The sequence below is a fragment of the Myodes glareolus genome, chromosome 5 (genome assembly GCF_982192425.1).
Source record: "Myodes glareolus chromosome 5, mMyoGla1.1, whole genome shotgun sequence".
NCBI lineage: Eukaryota > Metazoa > Chordata > Mammalia > Rodentia > Cricetidae > Myodes > Myodes glareolus.
In genome coordinates this window covers 67,868,327-67,882,402 of record NC_142030.1, presented here as the reverse complement: position 1 = coordinate 67,882,402, position 14,076 = coordinate 67,868,327, and the positions used below count along the sequence as shown (strand labels likewise).

Below are 14,076 nucleotides of genomic sequence, written 5' to 3'. Positions count from 1 at the left end.
TCCTCGAAGTGTGGAAAGGAGAGGACAGTGCAAGTCAGATACAACAAAGCATCGCGGTACTCACTCGTCATAACACTCCAAACCCGAAACTCCTGTATTTGACACGATATGAAATTCTTCAGGGATCAGAGTGTCTGCTAATGTCTTCTGCTTATAAAGAAAAGGATGACTATATTAATATAAGAAAAAGCTGGACATATATTGTAAAATTAAGCATGAATGTGAGGACAGATTTTTCTTTTGGTATAATCATTACTCAAGGTTTGGGGGGGTGGAGGGTTTGAGACAGGGTTTCTCTGTGAAACAGTTCTGACTATCCTGGAACTCATTCTGTAGACCAGGCTAGCCTCAAACTCACAGGGATCTGACTGCCTCTACCTTCCAAGTGCTGGGATTAGAGGTGTGAGCTACCATAATCCAGCCTCATTACTTGGTATTTGAGAAGGACTAATTTTAGAATCCTTCAAGATACCAAAATCTAGATTAGTGATTCTTGACTTTCCTAATACTGCAACCTTTTAATACAGTTCCTTATGTCATGATGACCCAAGCATGAAATTATTTTGTTATTTCATATCTGCCATTTTGCTAGTGTTATAAATCATAATATTTTTGGAGATAGAGATTTGCCAAAAGGATTGCAACCCAGATGTAGAGAACCACTGATCTAGATATTCAAGTCCATTACATAAAACAATTTGGTGTTTACATAGAAACTACATACATTTATTTATGCTGTGTTGACTCTGGGTTACTGTAATATCTAATACAAGTAAATTGTTGCCATGCTAATTTTTTATGGAATAATGACAAGAAAACATCTGTACTTTTTTAGTGCAGATACAATGCTTTCTAAGCATTTTGTACTTGTGGTTGGTGGCATAGGTGAATGGATAACCTTCAATTATAGAGGGCCAACTATATTCATAATCCTTTAGCAATTTTTTTCTTGCTGTGGTGGTTTGAATGAGATATCCCTTACATGTCTCGGGCATTCCCAGTTGGTGGAACTGACTGGGAAGGATTAGGAAGTATGGCCTTAATTGGAGGAAGAATATCACTGGGGTCAGCTTTGAGGTTTCAAAAGACTTGTGCCAATGTGGCCTCTCTCTGCCTCCTGCTCTTGAATCAGGATGTGAGCTCTCAGCTGCTCCTGCTACCATGCCTCTGCTCGACCATCAGGGACTCTAACCCTCTGAAACCATAAGCCCAGTGAACACTTTCTTTAATAAGTTGCCTTGGCTATGGCATTTTGTCACAGCAATAAAAAGTTACTAAGACAGAAGCTAGAACCAGGAAGTGGACTATTACTATAAAATTTGACCATGTTGTTTTGGAGGAATGTAAGAGACTTTGGGACATCAGATTAGCAAACCAGTTGAACATTGTAAGTGGAATTTAATGGGCCATCTCAGGAGGTCTTGGAAGACCACAATACTAATATTTTTAAATTTAATACTTATTCTAAATTTAATAATTATTTAACACTAATATTTCTAAAATAAAATAATATTTCTAAAATAACAGAATACTTATGAGGACCGTGGAGGATTAGATCAAAAGGCATCAGAGGGGAACAATATCAGCAACTGTGATACCATGAGAACTCTTGTGCTATTTTGGCAAAGACTGTACCTGCTTTCTGTTCTTGTTCTAAGAGGTTAAATTTAAAAGTAATGGACTAATTCTTTGATGGAGGAGATTTCAAGACAGCCTGATCGACTCTGTCATGAGGTTATTAGTAATTATTCTCATGAAGGTCAATGATGAAAAAGATCAAGTGAGGCAGAAAGAGATGCAGAATGCACAGCTTGAAGAGAAGAGTGCCAGGAAATGTAACATTATGGCCAGGGGGCGATGAAAGGGATAGGAAGATTAAGAAGTGGCCTGACCCACACGGGAAGAACATGAGGGATGCCCTTAGCACTGGAGAGGCAGAATTGGAGACTAGCCTGATTTACATAGCCAGGGCTACATCGTGGGACCCTATCTCAAAAGAAAAGAACATGGAGGAGGAGAAAGAGAAGAAAGAAGAAAGGAGGAGCAGAATGGGAGGAGGAGGGGAACAGGAGGAGGAAGAGGTCACCCATCATCTACAACTCTAGGTGTGAACTTTCCAGCGGAGAAACTACTCTTCCCTGATTTTGTATTTCTAAAATAACAGAATACTTAATCATTAGAACAGTAGCTGTGGCTTGGGAAATGGCTTAGAATGACTTTGCTCTTTTCCCAGTAAACGCAGTTTTAAAGAAATAACTGAGTGTACTGGGGTGCCGATGGAGTACCGAAGGCTGTTGTTATACCTGAGGCTGCTTTAGAGAAGAAATGAACAAGCCGAGAGAGGAGACCCTCCCTCCAGTACTCACGCCGTGAGGCACCATGGCACTGTCCTGTGGCTGCAGTGACTTGCTTAAACCTGGGGGACAAAGTTTCTTCTCCTTGGCCTCGCCTTTTACATATTTAACATCATACAGAAAAGAGATATCCCTTGAAAGTAAGAAAATACGTTTTAGAAATAGCTTTTTCTAAGGGTGTATATAGCCACACACTTTCTACTTGTGGGTAAAATAGGAACTTTGGTCAGCAAAACTGCTCTCAGTACCTTTCATCCCCTGCTTACCTAAACTTTATTATTTAGAATTTTTTAAAACATAGGGAAAAGAAGTGTGATTTCCATTGAATGCATCCCTGTGATCCTCACACAGCTCTGTGTCAGAAGACGAGTCCATCCGTTACTTTAGGATGATGAGAGCAATTTACCAAGCAAATAGTTCTCCCAATTTCAGTGACGGCCACCCCCTGCGCCACCGGAGAAACTGAAACTGCAGCCCAGTCTCTGCACAAGACCGGCTCTTCACCTTTCCCAGAAGCCGATTTCAGCGTCACTGTCATGGACACTTCAGAGATCACAGATATCAGAACCCACAGCCTGGTCCAGATTCCTCTGAAAACCCATAAGCTTCCAATAAAGGTTGTCTAATTAAGATAGGACAGTATTTGGCCAGGACTCTCTGGGCAGAACAGCTTAAATCACAATGGCAGCGGCCATGGCCTCAGGAGCAGAGGAGAGGAAGCAACCAAGGCAGGCAGAAAGGCCCTGGCTTGGGTAGGACACTCCCACAGTGTCCACAACTTCGGGAGGTGGGGTTCGCTCACCTGGTTGGTGACCTTAGGTTTAGAGCATCCAGCTTATTGAATGGAGGCCCCTCCATGGCCAGCGTCCAAGGTTGAAGGATGAATCTGCTGACACCTGGACCAGCATGTCCCACCCCATGTAAGAAGAGTCTGCCCACATCCTTCCTCTTCACCAAACTTCTCATTCCCATCATCAACTCTTTCCTCCCCTCCAACCTTGGATGAACCAGTTCTTTTTCACGTGGTTATTCCTGCCACGTGTGTGCAGGACTCCATCTTGGTCCACAGCCCCCAATCTCATCCCACCAGCGATAACTTGTGTAGGGAACTTCCACTGCCCCACTAAGACACTCCCTGGCCTGGTTTGCTTTGTGTCACTGAGATAAATACTGACCAAAACCAACCTGGGGTAGGAAAAGGCTTGTCTGGCTTACAGGTTCTGGATCACAGGAACCAGGGAGGAGCTGTGCTGACCGGCTCTGTGACATGGCTCTCTTAGCCTGCCTTCGATTACAACCTAGCACCACCTGCCCAGGGATGGCAAGGCTTCTAGTGCGAGGATCACTCACCCATTGGCCAATCTGATAGTCCATCTTCCCAGGGGCCTCTAGCTTGTGCCAAGCTGACGAAGACAAGTCTTTTCCCCCCTAAAACTTCTTCCTTGACCATGCATTGCTATTATGTCCTCATGATTTATCTAGCTAGAAACTATCATCTCTGTCTTTCTGTTAAATATCAGACTTCCTGATATTACCTCGCAGAAGAGATGTCCCCTCCCTTCTGAAACCATGACCCAGAAATCTAGTGCGGACTTCCCTTTATTAAGTTAATCTCTTAGCAGTTTTTCCCACTGGCATGACTACTCCTTGTGTTTGCGACACCCGGGTTCTGAGCCCCCCTGCTCCTCTAGAGATGTTCCACAGAATGTGTCCTTCGAAGCCATCAAACCTGCAGTCTGCTTCACCTTCCTCTATGTGCTGAGGCTGCCATCAAAATCGCATCAGTACTCAATCCCTTCCCATCCTTTGCCCTCAATATCCAATCTGCTGCTAACACCGATAATTCTGCAGCCTCCCTCATGCCCTTAGAGCGGGCAGTCCTCTTACTTTTTGCCAACAGTACATCTCTACTCCAACTTCTTATTTGATGTGGCCCCCCATGTCTCTAGGGTATGTCCTGTGCACTTCTCTCAGACTCAGCTCCCTAAGGCATCATTACTTAATGAATATTTTCATGTCTCCATCCTGCCATCAACTTTAAAGTAGACTTTGGCCTGATTTGTGCAGGCTGTCCATTCTCTCTCCTCCATATTGCTGCTGCTACAGAAGATGCTGACCAGGTATCTCTTTATTCCCTCTTCATCAAAGTGCTAGTACTCTTACTTTCCTCCAAGTAGGTGCCTTGCTCCTCTCTTAGAAGGTCTCTCAAAAAAAAAAGATTCTGGGGGCCAGCAAGATGGTTCTGCAGGTAAAGACACTTGCCACACAAGCCTGAAGTCATGAATTTGATCAGTGGTGGAACCCAAATACAGGTAGAAGAGGAGAATCAACTGGGAAAAAAACTGTCCTTTAACCACAAGTGAGCTTTCACACACACGGACACACTCACATCAACACACAATACAATACTAGTAAAGTATAATAAAGTACAATTTAAAAATCAGCTAGGGATGGGGCTGGAGAGATGGCTTAGAGGTTAAGAGTATTGTCTGCTCTTCCAAAGGTCTTGAGTTCAATTCCCAGCAACCACATGGTGGCTTACAACCATCTATAATGAGGTCTGGTGCCCTCTTCTGGCCTTCAGGCATACACACAAACAGAATATTGTATACATAATAAATAAATATTTTATAAAATCAGCTAGGGAAAGCAAAATTACTCAGTGGTAAGAGCAATTACTAAACAAGCTGAGTTTGAGCGCCAGAATTCACAGCACAAGGGGAAATCTGATGCAGGAAAGTTGTCCTCTGCTCCTCACATGCAGACTGTGGTCTGAGCACACACATGCAATAAATAAGTAAGTGAAATAATTAAAGAATAAGCAAATGAAGTCACAGTAGTGACCTTGGTCATTTGCATTGCATATTGAAAATATGTCATGTGCAGGGGTCATAACAGAAAAAATAGCAAATATTACTGCACACATTTAAAAAAATGTATTTGACAGAAAAACACCCAAAGCATGAAGGAGGGCACTATAGAGGGGAATGAATTAGAACAAAATCTAATGGCACAAACATATGACAACATCCTAATGAGCCTGTATGGTAGCACACGTTTTACTCTCAGCTCTCAGGGAACAGACAGGTGGATCTTTGCTTGAGGCCTGCCCGGGCTACATAGTTCTAGACCAGCCAAACCTACAGAGTGAGACCCTGTCACACACACACACACACACACACACACACACACAGAGAGGAGGGGGAGGGAGGAAGTGTCATATTGAAACTTAATTTAACAAAAAAAAAGGTTTTCCTTTGGTAGCAGGAAGTATGTATGATTATCTCTGTGAAGCTGGTCACATGAATGACATATTCATGTCAAGGAGCAGTGGGCACTATATTCATATAAGTGCCTGGCTTCATGTCCTCCTTACCTTTTTATATAGTCATACAATTATGCACAATTCTTACTTAGATGTGGTGGGCACACCTTTAATCCCAGCACTTGGGAGGCAGAGCAGGCAGATCTGAATTCAAGGCCAGCCTGGTGTACATACCAAGTTCCAGGTTAACCAGATCTATATAATAAGACCATATCTCAAAAAATATTTTATGTCTTTATCATTGGTGGGTATGTGGGTGTATGTGATGTGGGTTTGTGTAATATGGCTCTGTGTGACTTGGGTGTGTGTGATGTGGGGAGTGATGTGGAAGGTTGTGAGGTGGGGGCATGTGATGTGGGACTGTGTGTGATGGGGATGTGTGATATGGATATGTGTGACATAGGTGTGTGAGGTGGTTGTGGGTGTGACATGGGTGTGTGTGATATGGGAGTGTGTGTGATGGGTATGTGATGGGGACTTGTGGATATTGTGATATAGTTGTGTGAGGTGATGTGGGTGTGACATGGGTGTGTGTAATGTGGGAGTGTTGTGATGGTGATTTGTGATGTGGATATTGTGATATAGGTGTATGAGGTGATGTGGGTGTATGATGTGGGATATGTGGTATGGGTGTGTGTGTGATGTGGTGTGGAGGGCCGAACCATATTCTCCATTGCTTTTAGGAACAAAGGTAGAGATTGACCTCTGTAACCCCAAGGTGTGGCGGTATACGCCTTTAGTCCTGATGCCTGGGTGGCAGAGGCAGATTGACCTCTGTGACCTCAAGGTGTGGTAGTACACGCCTTTGGCCCCTATGCCTGGGAAGCAGAGACAGGCAGATCTCTGTGAGTTCAAGGTGATGTAGCACACGCCTTTAATCCCAGCGCACGTGCTTGGTAACTCTCTACCTATGCGTCCCTGCCTACTCCCGAGGCATCATCTGGGATAATGGGCAGCGGACCAATCCAAGAGTGACACGTCAGAAGCGAGGACTGTTTCCTTTATAAGGGCTGGGTTCCCCTCATTCTGGGTCTCCGCCATGTAAGCTTATGCTCTCCCTCTCAAGACGCATAAAGCTTTACTGCAGAAGAATCCTAAGTGTCCCGCGTCGTTCTTGCGGGCGAGACGGTAGCGCGGGACAATGTGGAGGGTGTGATGTAGGTGTTTGTGATATGCGCGTGTGTTGTGTGGAGGTGTGACGTGTGTGTGGTATGGGTGTATGATGTGTGGGTGTGATCTGAGGGTATGATGTGGAGGTATGGGATGTAGGTGTGTGTAGTGTGGGTGGGTGTGACATAGGTATATGTGACATGGGTGTGTGACATGGGTGTGTGATGTCGGTGTGTAAGTGTAGGCACAGCACTCACATGGCAGTTGGAGGACCATTTTGGGGAGTCATTTGTCTCCTTTAACCCATGAGAATGGGTTCAGGTTACCTGGCTGCAGGGCAAGTGCTTTTACCTGCTGAGCCATCTTGCTGATCTCAACAATTTTCAATAGCAGTCAATTTTCTGTGTTCAGTCATTTCCTGCTTAAAATTCCAAGACTTATTTTATGCATTGAAGATTCTTAGAACTAAACACTTTGTCATTTGCATTTTATTGCTGTGCTCTGAATACTTGGCACTGCTGGAAAAATTACTCGTTGCCCCTACCAGCTGTGCACACCATTGTCTATGTGTGGAGGTTCAGTGCAGGGTCACAGCACTAAGACGCTGATGAAGGTGTCATCGTGCGGATGCCTGCGACAGCCATGCCTAAGACTGTGCTGGCTATTGTTGGCTTTTATTAACCTGACACAAGCCAGCGTTATCTGGGAAGAGAAACATCAACTGAGGAAACTCCTCCACCAGATTGCCAGTAGGGCTTTTCCTTGAATGATGATTGAGGGAAGGCAGAGGCAGGCAGATCTCTGTGTGTTCAAGACCAGCCTGGTCTGGTCTACAGAGTGAGTTCCGGGATAACCAGAGAAACCCTGTCTCAACACACACACACACACACACACACACACACACACACACACACACGCACACACAAGAAAAACCAAGCAAACTGAACAAGGGAGCAAGCCTTCAGTATTCAACCATGGCTTCTACTTCAGCTCCTGTCTCCAGGTTTCTGCCCTGCCTTCCCTCAGTGAGAGTGTGACCCAAGAGCTGTAAGATGAAAGAATTCTTTCCTCTAGGAGTTGCTTTTGGTTAGGGATTTTTATCGCAGCAAGGGAGACCTCAGACAATCCTCTTCTAGTTATTGACAGGATTCTTTCCTGGAGATCATAGGACTGGGCTGCTTCTCCGACGGGCATCAGTTGAGTTGCCCGTACATCTCTTGGCTTGTGTCCTTCTGTTCTGCTGCTCTTGTCTGGTCCATCTCCAGACCCACTCAGTCCCCTTCCTTTTATACTTCAGGGTCCATGTTTATGCTGGGCTCACAATCTGGTGTGATTTTTCTGTCTCTAACCTTCCTCTGAAAAGTTTCCTGCTGCTGAGGTCTATTCACAAGTTCTGGGGTTACAGTGAGGATGGGGTGCTGCTACTTGATGGCCACAGTTTAAGAACTTCCCCTCAGAAACCATTTGATATTAAAAGTCCTTGTGTCAATTTACCACCACATTCAGATATGACTAGTATTTATTGTTTTATATCATTCCCAGAAATACTCTGTCAAATTGTGTTCCATGAAGATGGTGCCTTATTCATTTGAAAGTATTTTCCATTTATCAAAATCTCTCTGCATGCCTTGCTTACATGCCGTGATCATACAGCAGTATCTGCACTTAAGTGTGTAGAATGTTTGATCTATTGAAATTACTTTTCTCATGGGTGAAAAGGGATGGATAGAGTTGCTCAATTTTAGGTGCATTTAGGGGTATGGAGAAGCAGACACAAGAGGATGGCGATCAGAGCATCTCAAACCACAACTCGATGCTAAGTGTGAATGCAGGAAGAAGTACACAAATGCAAGCCAAAAAAAAAAAAAAGAAAGAAAAGAAAAGAAAAGAAAGAAAAGAAAAAGAAAAAACCAGACCTGGAAGAAGTTTCAGTGGATAAAGTAGCTAGATACCAAAACTGATGGCCTGAGTTTAACCTGCAGGACCCAGATGTGGAAGGAGAGAACTGATTCCTACAAGCTGTCCTCTGATCTTACACATGGCACGTGGCATATATACACACTTACATACAATAAATAAATAATGTTTAAAAACTCAGCAAAACAAAATGTATGGCCGGAATTCATAGCTACCGTACTGATAATAATCATACTTTCAGAATTATCACTTATCAATGATACTGCAGTTTCACAATCCGTAATTCTAGTGTTGCCATTCTGCCCCCTCCCCAGACTGTCATTTAAAATGAGAAAATAATTCTATCTATCTGCATATATCCTACTCTCTTCCTTCTTTACCTTCCAGCTCCGGTTAGGGAAACAGGATGATCAATCAGGTATTTTAATTTATTCCTTCGAACAGGGTGCTGCCAGACACGGTCTACAATACGCGGAAGAGCACCCTGTGGGGGAGAAACACAAATGTCCAGCAGAGGGCACTCTAGTCAAAGAAAAGTTACCAATTTAAATCTCCATCAAGGGCATTTGGATGCTTTACTGAGGAGTGGAACTCTGATTCAAGAACATGTTGAAAGACAAATTAGAATATTAAGAGAGCATCAATAATATGTTTGGTAAATTTACGTAAAATAGATTAAGAGAAATAATCAAGCAATGGAAACATTTGCTCAAAAGCTCTGAAGCTTTTTTACTTTGGTTGTTTCTGATTTTGTTCTTTTAGTTTTGTTTCTTGAGACAGGATCTCATTTGTGTAGTCCACTCTCATCTGGAACTCATGATAATCCTCCTGCTTCAGCCTCTGACATTGGATTTGTCAGTGCCAACCACCATGTTCAGCAAGATCTAAATTTTCTAGTTGGCGAGACGTCTCAGCAGCTGAAAGAGCTGGCAGTCTGATGACCTGTGTTCCTCCCCAGAACCCATGGTGGAAAGAGAGAACCAACTGCTCCTGGAAGCTGTCCTTTGACCCTGTGCCCAAACTCATACATGAACTACTAATAAAAAAAATAATTTAAATCTGAATTTTAAAAGAGCATTTGAAATATATAATTTATGCTCACTAAACACTTAATAAAGTGAATTTTTAAAAAAAAGATAATGACCCCAAATGTTCTAGGCATGTGTATACGCACCTTTGGGGCTTTAAGTTTCTTAGAAGGCAATAAGTTTTCAGGACATGGACCAGCATTGGCTGCATAGTTCAGAGAGAGAAGGACTTCCTCGGGGATGAATTCATTCGGAAGGGAAGAAGGAAGGGGTTTGAGATGGTCCACCATGACTTTTCTCTCCTTTAGCTCAGGAAGTCCTAAGAAAGTAACAGGAAAGAAAAACTCTCAAGTAGAGTGTCCTGGGGAGTTAGAGCTCCCCGCCTGCCTTACCAACCTCATGTGTGTTCCTAACAGGAGGAGCGCTTCTAGCAGGCAGACACACAACAGAGAGTCCTTAAAGTGCAGAAGAGCATCCAGTGCACAGAAGGGTGGAGAAGGAGAGGAAGCAGAGTATGCGAACATGAAGAGACACACAAATAAGATGACTGGGCTACAGAGCGAGCATACAGCCAGCCTGGACAGTTGAGTGAGACTCCTGTTTCCAACGTAGAAAGTGAATAGGGAGCTGGCTCAGGGCAGAGCCCTTTCTTAGTGTGTTTAAGTCCCTGACTTGAATCATCTGTACCTCCTAAATAGTTAAAGGCTCGATAGAACTGTAGCTAAATATAAATAACAAAACAAACCAAAAACCCCTAAGCGACAGTAAGATTGGAGGAAACTTCAAGTCTCAGAGTAAGGATGTAAATGTGTCTGTACTTGATTCGGATCCTACTACAAGTCTACATTTATCATACGTATTTTTTGGAAACAAAGTCTCATCTCACTATGTAACTTTTAACTGTAGTGGAACTCACTCTGTAGGGCAGGCTGGCCTCAAATTCACAGAGATCCACCTTCCTCTGCCTCCTGAGAGTTGGGATTAAAGGTATCAGCCACAAAGCCCAGCACCAAGGATGAAAATTTTAAGGACTCTCAGAAAAATTCTTGACTCTTATACAAATAGATATATAGTACTAAGCTGTGTTTATCTTATCCACATTAAGTTCCCTTAAAGTCAGAGAGCAAGGAGCCAAACAGGTGTTGTTTCAGATAGCTGTTAGTATTTAAACGAAGATGGAACAGGATTCTGACTTGGTAATGGCCAGGTTGTCTGAGGAGAAGGGGGAGAATGGATTGCGAATTCTGTCAGTGGCCATGATGGCTCTGTCCACGGCATCGCTGAAGTTTACCTTTGGTCTCCTCCTTGACTAGAGAAAGTTTTGACTGTTTGACCTCAGATGTTGATGGGGAGTTCAGCGAAGTTCCGGACGCTTTGTGGAGAGACATAATAAACTATTCTTTCAGAAAATTAGTTCAGAAACAAGTCAAAATCGCTCTGGGAACTTTAGGTTCCCCGTGGTTCTGTAGGCAAAACAAGGCAAATGAACAAAGAGACCCCTTGAGAGTTTATGCTCAGATTGGAATTCGGAATTCATCTAGCATGGTTTCCCCTCTTTGTTCTCTCCGACGACCTGACGTGACAGGGAGAGGTATGGATGGGTCAGAGTCAGGGCCTAGCCCCGCGAAGTCAGGGTCCGCTGTCCTACAGACGGCGGGCGGGTCAGCGCGGTCCAGCTCCACGGGCTCGAGTGGGGCAGGGCTCCCACCGTCCCTTCAGCAGAGGCCTGTGGACACTGACACCCGCAGCTGTACCCACAAATTGTGTTTCCCGCCAGGTCTCGGTCGGTAGGCCCTTTCCTGGAACGCCCTGCGTCGTCATGGCAACGCAGGACCCCGTGTCCTAGCAACCTGTGGTTCGGGCTGCCTCCGGCGGCGCCGTGAAAAAAAAAAGACAAATAGAACAATCACTACACTATATAGCTGTTTCTGTGTGGTTTTAGTACTGCGTCGTAACAATAAAGAAGACAAATACTTAATCTGGCCGTTGTCTCGGAATGGGACGGTCTCTAGAGGCCGCGCTTCCGGGTGTGGACTGCGCAAGCGCAGGCCCAACTAGCCTCCGAGCTCCCTTAGAGAGTCCCCTGTGGCCCTGCCCACCCGCCGCTGTTGTGGGAGTGGTTTCCGTCATTGAAATCGTCTTTATTTTGTGTATTTTTATAAATATCCCTGGTGGCTTCGAACTCACAGAGATCCTCCTGCCTCTGCCTTCCAATTGTTGGAATTAAAGGCGTGCACCACCATGCCTGGCCCTACCAGTTCATTTTTATAGCATGTCGACAGGGATTTCATACTCATCTTGGGTGCTCAGATATTAGCCTGCAAATCTCCCTGAAGGAGTCCGTGAGTGGAAAGTGGACTAGTATCTGTATTTAATGTAGTTTTATTAAAACATGAGGATTTAAATTAGCACCTTTTTTTTTTCAATGAAAGGAGTTGGCTGCATAGGTGGGGTTGAAAACCCTCCTGCCTCCACCTGGAGTACTAGGTTCACAGGCATGCACCACCACACCTGGATTAATTTGGAACTTTCCAGAAGGGATACTTTTTAGTATCTAGGAAATTTAATTACAGCTTAACTAAACACCTCCTAAGGGAATTGGTAGCTTGGGGCTCTAAAATTGAAACGTCTCACAACTTGGTTCCCCCACCCCACCCCCACCCCATGGTGTTTCTTTATTGCCTCTGCGTGGCAATGGATAGCCAGGCACACTTAATTTCTGAAGCGACTTCTCCCATCCTGTTCCCTGGCACTGCAGAAATAGGTGGGGACAGTTGGGCCGTAGCGGGTGAGTAGAGTGACTGTGTGCCTGTTGCTCCCATAGGTGCTTCGCTGGAAGAATATCCTGACGTCAACTGCTGATCCTGATGCGCTCCAACAGTCAGCGTTCTTTGGAGAGATGAGCATACTTGTGCTGCGACAGCAGGGACAGGATGGGCAGTCGGTGAAGAACAGACTGTTGTGGAGACTGGCAAGAGCCGAGTGCTGGCAGGTCCAGTTTATCTTAGCACTTGGGAGGTTGAGATCTGGGTTGCAGAAACTGCCTCAACCCCCAGCTCTACTTCACCTCCCCAAATGGAATGATCACAGTAAAGAGAACACTAAAGATTCAATGCCACTGAAAATGCAAATCAGGCCCCGTTTATTTATTAGTAACCTACGACATACCTCCCTCCCTTAGTCTAGGTAAGACAGCCTGTTATTTGTCTTCTCCTATGGCTACCGTTGGCAGAGAAAGCTGCCTGAACTAGGTGAAGGGCGCTTACGTACATGAGATGATGAATGCATGGAAGCTATTTGGACTACAGAACTAGGATATAATGTTTGTTATCTGACTCCTCATCAGATAACAGGGTCTCTCTGTAACAGCTCTAGCTGTCAGCTAGCTCTTGCAGACCAGGCTGGCCTCAAACTCAGAGATTCGCCTGCCTCACTTCCCAAATGCTGGGATTAAAGGCATGCGCCACCACTGCCAGGCTCCTCGCCTTCTTTTGAGACAAAGTTCTCGCTAAATTACCCTGGCTAATTTAGAATTTATAGCAGACTATGTTAGCCTTGAACCTGCAGCCATTTGTTGTCCTCTTTTTAATCTGTTGCTGCCTTTTAGTTGTTTTTTCTTTCTTTCTTTCTTTCTTTCTTTTCCTTTTTTCTGTTTCTTGAGACAGGGTTTCTCTGTGTAGCTTTGGAGCCTGTCCTGAACTCACGCTGTAAAAACAGGCTGTCCTTGAATTCACACTGAACCACCTGTCTTTTAATCCACAGCTGTCTGCTCAGCAGTTCATCCTGAGGGCTGCTGCAGCCTGAGGGAATTCTGTTTCCTCAGGCACCAACTCTTTCAAAGCTACAAAGGGAGTTTATCTATATCTGTGTCCCTCTAAAGAACTCAGGATTCAAAGGTTGAGTCCTGCTCTTGAGACTGAAGAGCAAGCAGCTCACCTCTCCTTCCAGCACCTCCAGAAAACTTCATGCTGCCCCACCCCTCCCCTTCAAAACCCCTCTCCACCCAACTCCTCCCTACCACTTGACCACAGGTGAATGTTATTTAATCAAACATCTTTACACCATTAGACAAATGTTACAAAGCAGGCACAGAAGTAACACACCTTAAGATAATATTCTACAAGTGCCATTCTCCTGCTTGTCTCTGAGTGATGCCCAGGCCGGCTAGTTTACCCTTCTCTACCTATGGTGCTGAGGATGCTCTAAAGCATCATGGCTACCGTGTCTAAGAATGTCCTAAAACCCTACTTCTTTTGTTGTTTTTCCGAGACAGGGTTTCTCTGTGCAGCTTTAGAGCCTGCCCTGGAACTTGCTCTGTAGGCCAGGCTGAGCTTGAATTCAC

The 14,076-nt window shown here is 44.6% G+C and overlaps 1 protein-coding gene across 3 annotated transcripts in view; it reads right to left on the bottom strand.

Annotated features, from left to right (window-relative positions):
• The window catches only part of Axdnd1 (axonemal dynein light chain domain containing 1), a 78,094-nt gene extending 66,653 nt beyond the window's left edge, over positions 1–11,441 (bottom strand). Inside the window, exons 1-5 of one of the 3 annotated variants that reach the window (XM_048421553.3) lie at positions 11,026–11,441; positions 9,881–10,053; positions 9,087–9,190; positions 2,367–2,487; positions 65–147 (exon numbers count right to left, since the gene is read on the bottom strand). In XM_048421553.3, the coding sequence (XP_048277510.3) occupies positions 65–147; positions 2,367–2,487; positions 9,087–9,190; positions 9,881–10,053; positions 11,026–11,122 (578 nt within the window). In that variant the 5' untranslated portion in view covers positions 11,123–11,441. The remainder of the gene's footprint in view (positions 1–64; positions 148–2,366; positions 2,488–9,086; positions 9,191–9,880; positions 10,054–11,025) is intronic. The other 2 variants (XM_048421555.3, XM_048421551.3) reach the window with 2 other exon arrangements.
• Between the last annotated feature and the right edge of the window lie 2,635 nt (positions 11,442–14,076).